Source organism: Staurois parvus, unplaced genomic scaffold (genome assembly GCF_062004578.1).
Source record: "Staurois parvus isolate SC_StPar_1 unplaced genomic scaffold, SC_StPar_1.0 ptg000327l, whole genome shotgun sequence".
Lineage (NCBI taxonomy): Eukaryota > Metazoa > Chordata > Amphibia > Anura > Ranidae > Staurois > Staurois parvus.
In genome coordinates, this window is record NW_028318123.1 from 5,082,743 (window position 1) to 5,101,516 (window position 18,774).

Here is an 18,774-nt window from a genome sequence, read left to right on the forward strand (position 1 = left end):
CAACCACCAGTTTTACGCAGGGATATATTAAGAGCATATGATGTTGAGATCTGTATTTATTTGTAGGTTGGATAACAAGTTATATTGAGCGAAGTCTTGTAGAAGGCTGGGTATAATGGTCAAGGGCTCCGATAACGGATTTCATTTATTAGGTAACCTTCACATAGCAATTCTCTGGCAGACGCTCACTGTAGGAGTAACCTGTATAATTGTAACAATGGGCAGTAAATGCTTTTTTGCTCTTACAGAAGTAGGATGCCATTCCTAGCCTACACTTCCAGGTGTGTCAGGTAGTGTTTTCCCTCCTGACCGCAGTGGTTCCTTCTGCCAACCTCACTGTGTTGTGTAGTGATCAGGGGCAGACTGACAACTCATGGGGCCCCCGGGCAATAGGGGATCATGGGGCCCGTGTCCTCACCCACACTCAAAAAAGCCAATGAAAGGTACTAGGGGCATCTCATGAGGCCCCCTACTGACCCTGGGCCCTCAGTGCCCGAATGGTCAGTCCACCCCTGGTACTGATGTAAAGGCTGGTGTGAGGCTCCTCGTATGGGGGTGCACTCTGACACACCTGGAAGTGTCGGAAGGCAGCAGAGCTCTGCAAGAGTGTGAAGCATTCACTGGGCACCTGCTGGACTAATAAAATAACGTATTCTAGTACTTGGCTCTGCTACTGCAGGGGTTGCTTTAACCACCTGTTTTTGGATTCCCTTTCTCCTACAGAGAGCAGTAGAGTGGCACTGCGGTTACAGCGAACGGGTTTGGCCTGGCTGGTTTGTGTAATTTGACCGGCGTGTTGGCCCGATGCGCGAAAGTGAACTACGCTACGAATAGAACACGCATGCGCTCTGTGCGCTATCGGCTAGTAGCTGTACTCGGGAGCGCGCACGCAAGCAGCTGGCTGCCTCATTCTCTTTCGTGGACAGGGAGGTGTATGTGACGTCAGGAACGCGCCCGACTCTAGTGAAGCTCAGGGAAGGTTACAGGCGGCCGTTCAGGTTCGAGGTCGTCCGTGTCACCGCATTGGAATCCCGGCCTGGAGAGTGACCCGGATACCCTTCTGACCGGCCGCCCATGCAAAAGATGCTGTCACTGATCTCCCGGGTGCTGCAGGGCTCGGCTCACAAGCCTGTCACTGTGAGTGGTGTGGGGGACAGGCGGGGGTGGGGTACAAGACAAGTGGAAGGAGAATATGGGGACAGGCTGAGGTGTGGGTGGGGTTGCCGCCTCATCCATTTAACACCGAACACATTAAAGAGGAGCTCCACCCAAAAGGGGAAGTACCACTTTAAGGACTGCTCCCCATTAAGGATTGGCACCTTTGGGGAGCGGGTACCCGAAATTGACAGGTTCCCACTTCCCCTTCCGGTCCGAGCGGCGCTGTCCTCCCTCCCTGTAGTCTTTTGGGACACGTGACAGGTCTCAGAAGACTACAGGACCATTCATGAAGCGCAGCCGTGGCAGCTGCGTGCACGGGGAATGCGGCTGTGGCAGCTGGGTGCGTGGGGAGTGCGGCTGTGGCAGCTGGGTGCGTGGGGAGTGCGGCAGTGGCAGCTGGGTGCACAGGGAGTGCAGCCGTGGCAGCTGGGTGTTTGGCCATGGCAGCTGGGTGCACGGAGAATGCGGCAGTGGCAGCTGGGAGTGTGGCAGTGGGGAGTGCGGCAGTGGCAGCTGGGTGCACAAGGAGTGCGGCTGTGACAGTGGAGAGTGCGGCTGTGGCAGTGGGGAGTGCGGCCGTGGCAGCTGGGTGCGCGGTGAGTGCGGCCGTGGCAGCTGGGTGCGCGGTGAGTGCGGCCGTGGCAGCGGGGAGTGCGTGCTGTGGCAGCTGGGTGCACGGGGAGTGCGGCCGTGGCAGCTGGGTGCGCGGGGAGTGCGGCCGTGGCAGCTGGGTGCGCGGGGAGTGCGGCCGTGGCAGCTGGGTGCGCGGGGAGTGCGGCCGTGGCAGCTGGGTGCGCGGGGAGTGCGGCCGTGGCAGGAACATTGGAGGTAGCCATGGTAGGGGAATATACTGGTGGCAGGTGCCCATGGCAGATGGCTAAACAGGGGGCCACTTTAGCAAGTAAGTCCTTTATCTCCATTTAGTAAAATATGTACGACAAAGGCCAGCTCCTTGTCTCTTAGTTTTGGATACAGTGGGAAGGGTGTAATCCTCTAATTTTCATGTCTGGGTCCCTGCTGGGGAGATTTCTTTTCATTTCTGCCTCAATAAGCACACACAGGAAGTGAGGGAAATCATTCTAACTAGGACGCAGCAACATAAAGAAAAGTTTCCAACCCTTCGATAAGAAGTGATTCATGTTGACCACACAGGAAGTGAGTTGAAATCTCCCAGGTAGAGTCACAGAGGTTCCGACCCAATCTATAGAAAGTAAAAACTCCCTCGAAGAATCGGCTATCTTTTGGCCCTATCAGGAGGCTCCCATTGGCCACCTTCTCTGTGAAGATGCTAGTTGCCTGGCTCTTATGTGATGCATGGGCTTCTGTGCTTTTTGAGTCGCTGACTGGAAGACGTATAGTGATATGTGATTCTCACAGCCATGCATGTTCTGGGTGCAACTAAAATGTAGATACAGCCAAACAACATTCATTTTTAGGGTGCCAGAAATTGGAGTCCTAATACTCCTCCCATGACGGGGTCACTTCAGCAGATTAGTAGTTTTCATTCTCTGGGTATTAGTGCTGTGAGATCCCAGTGCCTGCTAGCAGGACGTTAGTGTGGCATCCCATGGTTGGGGTCAGAGGGTAAAGTAGGACTCCATCACTTATCTATGCTGCTTACTGCAGACCTGCGACTCTTCAATATTTAGCACCCATCTGGATTCATGTGTATAAACTAGAAGAAAGTATACATGGAGGTGTTGTTCATAGCAACAAGTCTGTTCTTAGACTCATGATATGCGGTATATGATTACTATGGGACTTAGGTGTCTAAGAATTTTTAGTGGTAGCTTAACTGAGAGAATAGCCACTTTTTTGCCCTCTTTGGTGAGTTGATGTTTCTTTTTTTCTATGTGTTGGGCTTGCTGATGTTAAAGGGGACTACTGGTGAGGTAAGGAACACTTGAGCTTTTCATCCTATGTATGTCTGTGCAGATCTGATCATTTCATTCACAAAAAAACATTGGTGGACTCTGTTCTTTATTTACCAAATAGTTTATTGAGGCCTGGTGAGCGGATTTACAGATTACAAAGTGCTCTGTTATTGTGAAGGATGAGAAAGAGATGGGCATGCTGCATATCAATATCGGAGTACCGAAAGCATAGCGATATTTATGCTCCCGGCACTCAGTAAAATTGTCACTTTTAAATTGGAGAAGCCCCCGAGGTGGCATGCACCTCTTTGGGTTTAACCCTCTAGTAATTCAGTGCATTTTACAAAGTGGCTGAATTCCAGGAGTTCAGCTTTAAATGTTTAAAAGGCTTGACAGGTTCACTTTAAAAGAAACCTCTACTGAGGAAGTGTGTAGACAGCCATGTCTGACCTCCCTTTTTGAAAATACTAGTTTTTTGGCTGCCATGAAGATCCAGTAGCCTCCATATTTTTGAGACATTGGCCTAGAACAAGTATGTTAATTCTGCGCGCCCACTTTTTGATCTCCATACTTGTTGCGGGTCAATGTCCTGGAAATGCTAGCCAGGCAATTAGTATTTCTAAAAGGAGATTTCCTGTATGGTGTTGTCTTTGCTGCTGCTGAACAATAGGTTTTTATTGATTTTGGAGAGTTGTTCCTCTAGCTTCCTCTCCCAGAGATGTTCAAGAAGTGAGTGGAAATTTCCTCAAACTGAGAGGACATTCCACCATAGACAGTTGTCCCTCCTCTCATGTTCTTATGACAACAAAATGTAGAATTTCCCTTCAATTTCTGCCCTGATGTCAGGTAATGAAGGTGGATCTCCCCAACAAATATTTTTGGGGATATTTTCTTTACACTTTGCCTTCAGCTGAATTGTTTTGTTGTGCATGTCTCCACAGCTACAGCCTTCTGTGTGTTTCCTCATCCCTTCTCAACCATTTCTATATTAATGGCTGCACAACTCATCAATTGTGTAACAAATTCCAGGTGTTGCCTCATTCTTGCTTTATTTTAAATAGCAGTTATCTGAATTTAGTGACTTGCAAAGTTGGTGTGTGTGCTCTCTCTGTCCATGTCAATTAACAATGTATTTTTATTTTCTTTTTCAGGCTGTCCGTGTTATGGTGGCATCCCGCAACTATGCTGACTTTGCAACTGAAGCAACATTTGACATTAAGGTAGTTACATATATAGTTACATAGTTAGTCTGGCAGAAAAAAAACAAAAGTCCACCCAGTTCAACCATTAAAATAATAATAAAAAAAGTTATAATACTATACCCACAGTTGATCCAGAGGAAGGCAAAACCCAGCAAAGCATGATCCAATTTGCTCCTGCAGGGAAAAAAATTCCTTCCTGATCCCCCAAGAGGTAATCTGATATTCCCTGGATCAAGTTTACCTATAAATGTCAGTATCCAGTTATATTCTGTGTATCTAAGAAAGAATCCAGGCCTTTTTAAAGCAATGCACTAAGCTGGCCAGAACCAACTCTTGAGGGAGTCTATTCCACATTTTTACAGCTCTTAGTGTGAAGAAACCTTTCTTTGTTTGGAGATTACATTTCTTTTCCTCCAGACATAAAGAGTGCCCCCTTGTCCTTTGTGATGACCTCAGGGTGAATAGCTCTACACCGAGTTCACTATATGAACCACTGATGTATGTATACATGTTGATCATATCCCCCCTTAATCTCCTCTTCTCAAGAGAGAATAAATGCAGTTCCTCTAATCTTTCCTCATAGCTGAGCTCCTCCATGCCTCTTGTCAGTTTGGTTGTGCTTCTCTGTACTTTCTCTAGTTCCTCAATGTTCTTTTTGTGAATTGGTGCCCAAAACTGAACTGCATATTCCAGATGAGGTCTTACTAATGATTTGTACAGGGGTAATATGATATCTCTCTTACCTCTGGAGTCTATACCTCTTTTAATAGAAGAGAGGATTTTGCTCGCTTTAGAAACCGCAGCTTGGCATTGCATGCCATTATTAAGCTTGTGATCTACCAGAACTCCCAGATCCTTCTCCACCATTGATTCCCCCAGTTGTACTCCCCCTAGTATGTATGATACATGCATATTCTTAACCCCCAAGTGCAGAACCTTACATTTATCAACATAAAACCTCATTTGCCACACAGTTGCCCCATTAAACAGTGCATTGAGGTCGGCTTGTAAGTTGAAGACATCCTGTAAGGACGTTATTCCACTGCGCAGCTTGGTGTCATCTGCAAAGACTGAAATGGGATTTTTAATCCCAGAACCTATGCTGTTTATAAATATATTAAAAAGTAAGGGTCCCAACACTGAACCTTGGGGTACACCACTGACAACCCTAGACCATTCAGAGTATGAATCATTAACCACTACTCTTTGAATACCGTATGTTAGCCAGTTTTCTATCCATTTACATACAGATTTTTCAAAACCCGTAGCCTTTACCTTACACATTAGCCGTGTGTGGGGAATTGTGTCAAACGCTTTTGCAAAATCCAAGTATATCATATCCACAGCCACCCCTCTGTCCAAGGTTTTGCTCACCTACTCATAAAAAGATATAAGATTTGTCTGACAACTTCTGTCTTTCATGAATCCATGCTGTCTGTTGCTTAAAATATTTTATTCCAGCAAGAACTCATCTATGTGGTCTTTTATTAAACTGTCCATTATCTTCCCAACTATAGAAGTTAAACTAACAGGTCTATAATGACTTGGTAAAGATTTTGATCCCTTTTTAAATATAGGCACCACATTGGCCTTACGCCAATCCAGTGGTACTATGCCAGTCATTAAAGAGTTCCTAAAAATGAGAAACGCTGGCTTTGAAATGACAGAGCTCAATTCTTTAAGGACCCGTGGGTGTATGCCATCCGGTCCAGGTGCTTTATTCACCTTTATTCTGTCTAAATATTTTTGGATCATATCAATTGTGAGCCAATGTGGATCATCTGTAGCTGTGTCAATACCATGCCCATTATGGAGAAGAGCTCCCCCATGCTCCTTTGTATACACAGAGCTGAAGAAGATATTTAATACATTTGCCTTCTCTTTGCCCCCAGCCACCCACTCTAGACTTGTCAAGGGCCTACATGCTCGGACCGGACCTTTTTACTATTAATATATTTGAAGAGTTTTTTTGGAGTTGGTCCTGCTATCTTTTGCAATCTGTCATTCGTTTTCAATTTTCGCTGCCTTTATTTCCTTTTTGCATATTCTGTTATACTCTTTGTAATGCTTAAATGATGATAGCTTAACACCAAGGGGTTAAATATTCCTTCATCCTTCCCATAAACCTCTCCCCCAGCACAGCAAACCCCCTTCCATTTAGGTGTAAACTATCTCTAGCATATAGGTTGCACCCCAATGAAAAGTCAGCCCGGTGCTGTAGAAACCCAAATCCTTCCCTCTTACACCAGGACTTCAGCCATGCATTGAATTCTCTAATCTTCTCCTGTCTTTCCTGAGCTGTGCATGGCACAGGTAATATTTCAGAGAATATCACCTTGGAGGTCCTTCCCTTCAACTTGCAGCCTAGTTCTTTAAATTGATTCTTAAGGAGCCTCCACCTTCCATGTATTCTGCCATTGGTTCCAACATGGACCAAGCCAGCTGGGTCATGCCCAGCCCCTCCCAGTAATTTATCAACCCAGTCCACCACATGCCGAACCCTTGCAACAAGGAGACAACAAAACATTCGGTTGAGGCGATCCTGGCGACAAAATATTCTATTAGTCCTTCTGATTATAGAATCCCTACTACCACCAGCTGTCTAGGCCTTCCTGCATTATCCTCACCACCCATTCCAGATGGTATGCCTTCCCGGCTGTTAGGGATAGCAGGGAATTCCAGGGCTGCCACCCCTGAGCTTGCCACCCCCACATCTTCACCCAACTTGGCAAATCTGTTTGTTTGGGTGCACAAACCCAGGGCCAACCTTCCTTTTCTGTGAGCTACTACCACTCCCTCTCGTTACAGTAACCCATCTTTCTGATTATCAGGAGGTAGGGTTTGAAATAACTTTAAACCACCATTTGCCAACAGCTCAAAACACCATATTGGGTGGATTTTAGTATATAAAAGGACCTGCAATTCTTTTCAGCCAGACTTGTGATCAGGCATTCCTTCCTAGCAGCACTACAATGAGCCACTGCCAGTGTAATTATTGCTGCACCTTATAGAATGTGCATATCGAGTTACGCTTTTATAGAAAGGTATGGGGTGGGAAAATAGGGTAACCAGAGCTATGTACAGGGGTTAGACAAAAAATAAGGACGCTACATGATTTGCAGGTGTGAAAGTGATGACATGTTTCATGTTGAAAGCAGAGGTGATGTAATGTGCTTTTGCTTTCGTCCTGTGCTGAGACACCTAGCTAACAGGTGGGAAGCCACACTCTTGTCCTTCACTGTGTGCACTGCTAGTAATATGGAGTCATGTCAGAGCTTATTGAGCTTCAAATTGTTGGTGCCGCTTAGCTGGTGCTTCTGTGCCTGAAGTTTGAAAATGATTTGCCATGTCACGAGGTACAGTATCAAAAGTTATGACGACACATACATTTTGCAGGAAAACGTCGCCTGATAAGCATAAGCGTGGGCAACATGGTCAACTGACTGAAATACAAAAGGACATTGTGCAGGATTGTGACCTGGAATAAGAAAACAACTGCTGCAAAAGTGACTGCAAAGCTCAGTCTCAGTCCCGTGAAGACACCTGCAAATCATGTAGCGCTTCCAATTTTTTTGTTTAACCCCTAAATAAATGTGTGTGTATAATCACCTCCATGACCACCTAGGCATGCAGACTGCTTCTGCAAACATTTGTGGAAGAATGGGTCGTTCTCAGGAGCTCAGTGAATTCAAGCACTGTAGCGTGATAGGTTGCCACCTGTGCAATAAGTCCATCCCTGAAATTTGCTTGCTACTAAATATTCCACGGTCAACTGTTAGTTCTATAACAAAGTGGAAGCAACTGGGAATAATAGCAACTCAGCCACAAAAGAGTAGGCCATGTAAAATGACAGAGCGGGGTCAGCACATGTTGAAGTGCATAGTGCGCAGCAGTCGCCAATGGTCTGCAGAATGAATAGCTAAAGACCTGCAAACTTCATGTGGCCTTCAGATTGGCTCATCAACAGTGTGTAGAGAGTTTCATGGAATGGGCTTCCATGGCGGAAGCAGCTGCATCCAAGCCCTACATCACCAAGTCCAATGCAAAGCGTTGGATGCAGTGGTAAAGCACGCCGCCACTGGACTCGAGAACAGTGGAGACGTGGTCTCTGGAGTGATGAATAACGCTTCTTTGTCTGGCAATCAGATGGACGTGCCTGGGCTTGGTGGTTGCCAGGAGAACGGTACTTGCCAGACTGCATTGTGCCAAATGTTAAGTTTGGTGGTGGGGGATTATGGCGTGGGGTTTTTTAGGGGTTTGACTTAGCCCCTTATTTCCAGTGAAGAGAACTCTTAAAAGGCATCAGCATACCAAGACATTTTGGACAATTTCATGCTCCGAACTGTGCACATAGCAAGGTCCATAAAGTCCTGACCTCAACCTAATAGAACTCCTTTGGGAAAAATTAGAGCGGAGACTGCGAGCCAGGCCTTCTTGTCCGACATCAGTGTCTGACCTCACAAATGTGCTTCTGGAAGAATGGTCAAACATTCCCATAGACACACTCCTAAACCCTGTGGACAGCATTCCCAGAAGAGTTGAAGTTGTTATACAGTGCCTTGAAAAAGTATGCATACCCCTTGAAATTTTCCACATTTTTTCATGTTCCGACCAAAAACGTAAATGTATTATATGTGTTAGAGCAACACAAAGTGACACGTAATTGTGAATTGAATGATAAATGGTTTTTAACATTTTTTACAATTATGTGAAAAGTGTGGCGTGCATTTGTATTCAACCTCCTGAGTCAATACTTTGCAGAACCACCTTTCGGTGCAATTATAGCTGCAAGTCTTTTTGGGTATGTCTCTACCAGCTTTGCACATCTAGAGAGTGAAATCTTTGCCCATTCTTTGCAAAATAGCTCAAGCTCTGTCAGATTGGATGGAGAGCGTCTGTGAACAGCAATTTTCAAGTCTTGCCATGGATTCTCAATTGGATTTAGATCTGAACTTTGACTGGGTCATTCTAACGCATGAATATGCTTTGATCTAGACCATTTCATTGTAGCTCTGGCTTTATGTTTTGGGGTCTTTGTCCTGCTGGAAGATGAACCTCCACCCTAGTCTCAAGTCTTTTGCAGACTCTTCTAAGATTGCCCTGTATTTGGCTCTATCCATCTTCCCATCAACTCTGACCAGGTTCCCTGTCCCTGCTGAAGAAAAGCATCCCCACAACATGATGCTGCCACCACCACATTTCACTGTGGGGATGGTGTGTTCAGGGTGATGTGCAGTGTTCGTTTTCCGCCACACATGGCGTTTTGCTTTTAGGTCAAATAGTTAAATTTTGGTCTCAGCTGAACAGAACACCTTCTTCCACATGTTTGCTGTGTCACTCACATGGTTTCTCACAAACTGCAAATGGGACTTCTTATGGCTTTCTTTCAACAATGGCTTTCTTCTTGCCACTCTTCATAAAGGCCAGATTTGTGGAGTGCACGACTAATTGTTGTCCTGTGGACAGATTCTCCCACCTGAGCTGTAGATCTCTGCAGCTTCTCCAGAGTTCCCATGGGCCTCTTGGCTGCTTCTCTTATTAATGCCCTCCTTTCCGGCCTGCCAGTTTAGGTGGACAGCCATGTCTTGGTAGGTTTGCAGTTGTGCCATATTTTCCATTTTCAGATGATGGATTGAACAGTGCTCTGTGAGATCTTCAAAGCTTGGGATATTTCTTTATAACCTAATCCTGCTTTAAACTTTTCCACAACTTTATCCTTGACCTTTCTGGTGTTTTCCTTAGCCTTCATGATGCTTTTTTATTTACTAATGTTCTCTAACAAACCTCTTAGGGCTTCACAGAACAGCTGTATTTATGCTGAGATTAAATTACACCCAGGTGGACTCCATTTACTAGTTAGGTGACTTCTGAAGGCAATTGGTTCCACTGGATTTTATTTAGGGGTATCAGAGTAAAGGGGGCTGAATACAAATGCACACCACACTTTTCAGATATTTATTTGTAAAACATTTTGAAAACCAATGATCCTTCCACTTCACAATATGTGGAAATCTTCAAGGGTGGGCAAACTCATTATTAAACCCTACGGACGAAGACTGGCAATATAGTGTGTGTGTGTATATGTGTGTGTGTATATATATATATATATATATATATATATATATATATATATATAAAATATTGTTTTGCTTTTTGTTTTTTTAAATTTTATAAAGTTTTTTTTTTTTTTATTATTATCCTTTTGGCAAAAAAAGATTTCCTTTGTGAACCAAATTTTCAGCTTTCAGTGTCATGACTGAGTCTGCAATTGGTGTATTTGTGCGCAAGCAGTAGAGAATAACATGCCTTTTTTTTTTTTGTTAGAAATGTGATGTTCATCGGTTAGAAGAAGCTCCGCCAACTACGGCTGTTTTAACTAGGGAGCAGGGCCTGCAGTATTACAGGACTATGCAGACCATCCGGCGTATGGAGCTCAAATCAGATCAGCTGTACAAGCAAAAAATCATCCGTGGGTTTTGCCATCTATACGATGGTCAGGTAAGATGCTGCTAAATGATCTCCTTTTCAGAGGAGCTGCTGCTAGAAGATCTCAGGAACAGCTCCTCTGAGAAGTATGAGATTCAACATATTCTGAACCACTTTATTCCTAGAAAGACTACTAGACAATATTCTCCTTTTGTGAATATAAAACTCTTCTCTCTACAGGAAGCTTGTTGTGTTGGCCTGGAGGCATCCATTAATGCCACTGATCACCTAATCACAGCCTATCGAGCTCACGGATATACCTATACCCGCGGGGTGTCAGTGAAAGAGATCCTGGCTGAGCTGACAGGTATGTACAGAAGAGCCTTATTGGTATATAAAGCACAGCATCTTAATTGCTTTGCAGTAGGGATGCACCAAATTTTGTTGGCCAAAAATACCGCTATCGGCCAATATGAAAATAGAAATAGGAGCTGATACAGGTGCCGAAAATAGCCGTGGTATTATTTTTTTCAGCTGCGATTCCCTTTACAATAAAAGTGGTCTGAGCTGCGGATTCGCAGCTAGATCACTATTGAAGCAGCGATAAGTGACACCCCCCGCAAGCGCTCCGTTGGTTCTCAGGCTTACCTGGGCGATTGCTAAGCCCGAAAACCCATCCAACAGTCTTGGCGGCTGTGCATAGAGATCATTGAAGGATAGATGGCCTCCATTCCTCTTACGTCACTATGTCACATCTGGTTCTTACACTGTGTAAGCAAGGCCTTTTTTGTGGGTTTTTTTTTTAATTTAATGCTTTACGTTGTAGAGGAGAGATGGGGGGTCTTATTGTCTTATTGACCCTGTCCTTAAAGAGGATCTGTCACTGCTTATTTCTATCACAAGGGATTTGATAGGAATAAAAGTGCTTAAAGAAAAATAAGATTTAAAGGGACAATTAAAAAAAGTAATAAAATATTTTTTTTTTTTTAAATTTTACTCCCCACGCCCACATATGTAAACAATGTTCAAACACACGTGAGGTATCGCTGTGAACGTCCGAGTGAGTACAATAATTCTACCACAAGACTTCCTCTGTAACTTTAAACTGGTAAGCTGTAAAGCGTCACCCATGGAGACTTTTTAGTACCATAGTTTAGCGCCATTCCACGAGCGTGCGCAGTTTGAAAGCATGACATGTTGGTTTTCTATTTACTCGGCTTATCACTGTGCTGCATTTTTTTGTGTTTCCTCTAATCTGGCCACTTGACCTCCGGAAGATTTACCCCATCATGAGCAGGCTCTATTTTGCTATATGGAGCTGTGGTACTGTAACTGACAATTGCGCAATCATGCAATACTGTACACAAATGAAATTCGTAATTTTGTTGCCACAAATAGTGCTTTCTTTGGTGTGTGATCACCACTGGGTTTTCTTTTTCATTTTTTGCACAATGTAAGACCACAAAAAAATTATAATTTCTACTTTTATTTGTAATTTTTAATTCATGAATTTAACCCCTTGACGCCGACGTCACAAATATGCAACTTCACAGAACTGGGCTCATTTCGTGGGGCCGCATATTTGCGTACCTGTCTTTGTGCTGGGAGCACAGCGCGTTCCCAGTACAAAGACCGGGGTGTCGCTGAGAGCCGCGGGTCCCGTTCGAACGATCGGTACTCCCAATTCCGGGTCACATGATCGCTATGACAGCCTCTGATTGGCTTTCACAGCGATCAGTCACTGTATATCGTGGCCCCCTTGGTTTTTTTTTTCTCTCTATGAATGTAGGAGAGAGATACATTGTATCTCTCTAATTCCTGGCATAGAGGGGAAACAAATGTTTGTTCAGAAAAAAGATAAATATTAAAAAATAAAGAAAAAATACCTAGATCAAGGTTTGATCTAGTTCAGTGCCAGGGTTAGTGTCAGTGTGTTTTTAGGTAAACAAAAAACAAAATGAGCACTATTGTTTCTGGGCTGTACTACCGGTGCAAACAACAAATAACATACACATATATGGTATCTCTGCAATTGTCAAGCGCTGGAAAACTTATTTTGGGTTGTTCTATGGAGGTAGGTTATGGTAGTAACAAGAAGCACACAGCTAAATTAAAAAAATATTTTGTTTTACTGTTTTGGACCAGTTTTCCTTTTATAATAAAAATCAGGAGATATCCATTACCATTTACCACCAAATGAAACCCCAATTTGTCCTAAAAAAAACAAGGTATAATTCACCTGGATGTACAAAGTAGTTGATATGATATGTACAGTTTTACTAACATGTGAACGTTGCAAAATTGTTCTTAGGCATTAAGATTTGTTTTACCCTTAGACGTGAAGGGGTTAAATAGAAAGCTGAATGTAATCCAATTATATATAAAAAATATATACATTTTTAAAACCTGTCCCATTTCGGTTTTTGGCCAGTGCATCCTGAAATTTCAGTTTTGGCACCAGAATTTTCATTTCAGTGCACTACTACTAAAGGTATTCTGTTTTGTTTTTTTTCCCCCATACCACCTGTGATTATCCCCTTCATGGCTGCAGGTAAAACAAATCTTGCCTGAACACTGTTTAGTATAACTACATGTTATCAGAACTATTTAGTTTTTCCAGGCAAAATATACCTTGAATTTTCTGGACAAATTGGACATTTATTTGGTGAGAATTTGTAATAGATATCTCTTGTGTTTTTTTTTTTTTTTGTTTTATATATCAAATGAAAACTGGCTCAAAATAATAAGAAAAAAGGATTTATTTATTTAGTGTCAGTGTGTTTGGCTAGGAAAAAAACAAACAAAATGCACACTATTAGTTGAAGCGGAACAGAACTCAGAAAATAAAATAAATGGGAACAGGCAGGCTATTTATTGTGCGAGAGACAAGCAATGTCTTTTCTGCAATAAAATACACTAACCTGCCTGTTTCCAATCCTCCCCAGAATGTAAACAGAGCTGCGCATGCACGGGATGAATGACTCCCACGGAAGCCAGGAAGCAAATGCTGGTGAGTGACCCCCACAGGCATCAGACTATTGGAGCAGAGGTAAGTATTAGTGCCTTTAGTTCCACGTTTAAACTAGTTGCATAAAAGTATATGTAATTAAAAACGATCTTCACAGTTTTTTTTTTTTTTTTACACTGTTCTATTTTTCATGGGACAGAGTAAATGTACCACTTTGACCCATGTTGCTTAGTCCTTCCTAAGTCTAGTTATGAGGTCCAACCCTCCCACTCCACAAATCCAGCAACAGCTTGGAAGTAGACAGACTAATTGTAACGGCAGCTTCTTTCAGCTCAGAGCATTTTTCAGAGAGAAAGCGACTGCGGGCGGACATGCCCCATCTACTCTCCCCTCCCCGCATTTCTCTTGTCTCAAAAAAGTGCTCTGTGGTGAAACATGCTGCCATTACAATTGGTCTGTCTGCTTCCTAGTTGCTGCTGGATTTTTCCTACTGTGGGTGGCAGGTTGAACCTCATAACCTAGGATGCACCTAACAACATGGGACAAAGTGCTACATGTATTTTGTGCTGTGATGGGGGAGCGGCAGAACAGTGTAAAAAAACCGTAATGATAGTTCTTTAATAATTTATTACTGCATGCATGATTTATGTTTTTTTGGATTTTATCTTCAACCACTTGCCCTCCTAAGGATTTACCCCCTTCATGACAAGGCCATTTTTTGTGTTACGGCGCTGCGTTTCTTTAACTGACAATTGCTTGGTCATGCAACTTTGCACCCAAATGAAATTTGTTTCGTTTTTTTTCCCCACAAATTGAGCTTTCTTTCGGTGGTATTTGATCGCCTGTGCGGTTTTTATTTTTTGTGCTATAAGCAAAAAAGACCGACAATTTTGAGAAAAAAAAACAATATTGCTGTTAAACATGTCCAGTAAAAAAATCAAATTTCGCCATAAATTTAAGCCAAAATGTATTCTGCGACATGTCTTTGCTAAAAAAAAATCCCAATGCATGTAAATTAATTGGTTTACGTGAAAGTTATAGCGTTTACAAATGGCGGTATAGATAATGGGATTTTTTATTTTTCTACTAGTAATGGCAGCAATCAGTGACTTTTAGCGGGACTGCAGCGGACATTCTGACAATGGGGGGGAACTAATTTGGTGTCACTGACATCTCCAGTGACACCAATACAGTGATCATTGCTAATATAAAAAAAAAGCACTGACACTGTACTATTGGCACTGGGCAGAAAGGGGTTAATGTGAGGGGTGATCAAAGGGTTAACTGTGTGCTGGGAGTGTTTTTTACTAGGGGGCGGGGTGTGTGTTCTTCACTGTAAGCTCACTGTACTCTGCACAGTCATCCCTAGCAGTGTGCTCGAGCTGACAGTGAGGAAGATTATCTTCCTCCCCGTCGGAGATGCTCGGTAATCACCGGGCGCTGGCGGTTAATTACCGGCCGGGACCTGATAATTCACATCCACGGCTGCGAATGGCGGTGCGGGTAGGACACACGCCCCCTACTGAGGATTGCAAAATCACGTATATATACGTGATTTTGCACACAGGTGCCGCCCTGTAGCAGTATATCTGCTATAGGGTGGTCCTTAAGCGGTTAACTAAACATTTTATTGCAATTAAAAGTAAACCGAAAAAGCTGCCATTTGTTGATTTCAGAAGCTTTCTCCTCCTTGTGTCTTTACTTGGAAGACTTGGCTGCAATTATAGCAATAATATTATTATTGCATTAAAGTACATTTCCAATGTGGACAAAAGTAAAATAAATCAATGACCTCTGCTTGTTATTCTCCCAACATAAAAAGCATATGTGGCTGTTATACTCTATTGTCCAGTGCATGTTCACTAATCCAGCATTGCAACACCCTTCCACTTCCGGATTAAATGGTACCCAGTTAAATTCAACCCATTTCCTATAAAGCCAGAGTATCAAGGCTTCATGCCCTGTCCTCACAGGATGAAGCTGCAAAGAATGGCACCATATATATAATGTGATTGAGATATATATATATATATATATATATATATATATATATATATGGCGCTGCTCTCTGCTAACTTTAGGATCCACCTGGAGGAAGATAACATCACGGTGTTAAAAAAAAAAAAACCCACCAGGAATTAAAGATAGATAGATATATATATATATATATATATATATATATATATATACATACATACACACCACGTTCCAAATTATTATGCAAATTCTATTTAAGTGTCACAAAGGTGAAATATGTTGTTTTTCAGATTAACTCATGGATGGCATTGTGTGTCAGGGCTCTTTTGATCACTGAAAACAATCTCGGACACCTGTGATAATTAGATTGGCCGGTGAGACCAATTTAAGAAAAAACTACTAAAGGAGGGTGTTCCACATTATTAAGCAGAGCGCCATTTTCAAGCAATATGGGGAAGAAAAAGGATGTCTCTGCTGCCGAAAAGAGTGAAATAGTTCAATGCCTTGGATGAGGTATGAAAACATTAGATATTTCACGAAAACTTAAGCGTGATCATTGCACTATTAAGAGATTTGTGGCTGATTCAGAGCACAGATGGGTTCGTGCAGATAAAGGCATATTGAGGAAAATTTCTGCCAGATCCATGCATTGGATCAAGAGAGCAGCTGCTACAATACCATTACAAAGCAGCAAACAGATATTTGAAGCTGCTGGTGCCTCTGGAGTCCCACGGACATCAAGGTGTAGAGTCCTCCAGAGTCTTGCAACTGTGCATAAACCTTCTATCCGGCCACCACTAACCAATGCTCACAAGCAGAAATGGCTGCATTGGGCAGAAAAATACATGAAGACTAATTTTCAAACAGTCCTGTTCACTGATGAGTGCCGTGCAACCCTGGATGGTCCAGATAGATAGAGTAGTGGATGGTTGGTGGACGGCCACCCTGTTCCAACAAGGTTGCGACGTCAGCAAGGCGGTGGTGGAGTCATGTTTTGGGCCAGAGTCATGGGAACAGAGCTGGTCGGCCCCTTTAGGGTCCCCGAAGGTGTAAAGATGACCTCTGCAAAGTATGTGGAGTTTATGACTGACCACTTTCTTCCCTGGTACAGAAGGAAGAACTATGCTTTCCGTAATAAAATCATCTTCATGCATGACAATGCACCATCTCATGCTGCAAAGAATACCTCTGCATCAATGGCTGTTATGGGGATAAAAGTAGAGAAAGTCATGGTGTGGCCTCCATCCTCCCCTGACCTCAATCCTATTGAGAACCTTTGGAGCATCCTCAAGCAAAAGATCTATGAGGGTGGGAGGCAGTTTACATCCAAACAGCAGCTCTGGGACGCTATTCTGACATCTTGCAAACAAATTCAAGCAGAAACTGTCCAAAAACTCACAAGTTCAATGGATGCAAGACTTGTGAAGCTGCTATCAAATAAGGGGTCCTATGTAAAATGTAACGTGACCTGTTAAAATGTTTAAAAAGTTAAAATGTTGTTAAAAGTTTGATTGAAATAGCTTTTGATTTCAGTAAATATGCTGCAAACACAACAAATGACAATTTTCAGTTCTTTACAACCTATAAAGTGTTTTGAAACTTACAGTGCGTAATAATTTGGAACAGTGCATTGGAAGTTTTTTATGTTTAAAAAAAATCCTGTTATCATTAGGAGGTTTGTTCAATAAAATGTGAATTATACTCTTAATAGTTGATAACATGAGAATTATGCTGACTGTTATTTACATCAATTATTTAGGTAAATGAGAAAAATATCATTTGCATAATTTGGAACACGGTGTGTATGTGTATATGTGTATATGTATGTATGTATATGTGTGTATATATGTATATGTGTGTGTGTATGTGTATATATATATATATATATATAATCTTGCAGGACAGATGAGGTTTTCATATTTGTGTCATTTGCAACACCATTGTAGGTCAGAAAAAAGAGTGCAAACATGTAACTCTCTTCATCTGTCCTGCAAACCTACATTTGTGCAGCAAATGCCACAATTTTTCCATGGAAATTTCACTTTACATTGATGCTTTTTCATCTGTACCCGGTCTTCAGCTTTGAGGCAGGCTTTGAAAAACTGCTTTGATGAAGATGTTAAAAATATGGTATACCACGCAATATTTGCTCTCTATCAGGTTTAGGAACATCTATTACTTAGAAAAACTTATCTTACTGTATACTACAAATTATTTACTGGTTATCCTCCTGTGATAGGAAGAAGAGGTGGTTGTGCCAAAGGAAAAGGTGGCTCAATGCACATGTATGCCAAGAACTTCTATGGAGGGAATGGCATTGTGGGAGCTCAGGTATGTGGCCTTTTATCGTTATGTCTGCCCATTAGTAATTTACTAGCATTACCTCCCATTTAGTCAGCACTAGTTGATTGTACCTCAGGATTGGCCAAAGGAACAAAGCAGTGGGACATGGATCCCCATACACCTGTTTTTTATATTTTTTGGTATGAGTCAACTGATCTGGTTAAACTGTGTTTACTTTCAGGTCCCTCTTGGGGCAGGGATAGCATTGGCCTGTAAATATTTTGGAAAGGATGAAATCTGTTTGTCCTTATATGGTGATGGAGCTGCTAATCAGGTAAGAATAGTGAATGAAGTGATGTGGGTATTAGAAAATACAAAAACATACTCTGTTAAGGCCAGTTCAAACCAGAACACCATGTGGGAAACCCGCGTTCTGTGTGCATCTCCCACACTGTGTTCAAAATGCACTGCACGTTCGATCTACAGTGTGGATGTCAGTGCAATGTTAACGACTCCCCAAACGCAGGTCACAAACGCAGTGCATTTGTCTGCACCAGATTGCATCATACAGGAGTTCTATGCAATGCAGTGTCTCTGCGCTTTGTAAATCAGTGCGTGTACTACTTTTGCTGCAGTCCAGCATGATTTCAGCCCATTCAAATTAGTGGGCTGAAATCACATTGCACTCAGATCACAATTGAATCTCACAAGAACGTACAGTGTGTTCGTATGCGATTCATGATGTGAACCAACCCTTAAAGTGTTACTAAACCCACAACCGTAGAATCAGTCTGTATATGCAGTAAAGCATGTTTGTTATACTCACTGTGGAACCTAAGGGGTTAATCCACTGCATTGTGTAAAAAGGCTGTTTAATCCTGTCTTC

At 42.6% G+C, this 18,774-nt stretch overlaps 1 protein-coding gene across 2 annotated transcripts in view; it reads left to right on the plus strand.

The window, feature by feature from the left end:
- Window positions 1-924: 924 nt before the first annotated feature.
- PDHA1 (pyruvate dehydrogenase E1 subunit alpha 1) overlaps window positions 925-18,774 on the plus strand; it is a 42,811-nt gene continuing 24,961 nt past the window's right edge. Inside the window, exons 1-7 of one of the 2 annotated variants that reach the window (XM_089683902.1) lie at window positions 925-1,137; window positions 3,036-3,050; window positions 4,184-4,252; window positions 10,559-10,732; window positions 10,901-11,027; window positions 17,845-17,936; window positions 18,130-18,222. In XM_089683902.1, coding sequence (XP_089540028.1) covers window positions 1,075-1,137; window positions 3,036-3,050; window positions 4,184-4,252; window positions 10,559-10,732; window positions 10,901-11,027; window positions 17,845-17,936; window positions 18,130-18,222 — 633 coding nt within the window. In that variant the 5' untranslated portion in view covers window positions 925-1,074. The remainder of the gene's footprint in view (window positions 1,138-3,035; window positions 3,051-4,183; window positions 4,253-10,558; window positions 10,733-10,900; window positions 11,028-17,844; window positions 17,937-18,129; window positions 18,223-18,774) is intronic. The other variant, XM_089683903.1, reaches the window with a different exon arrangement.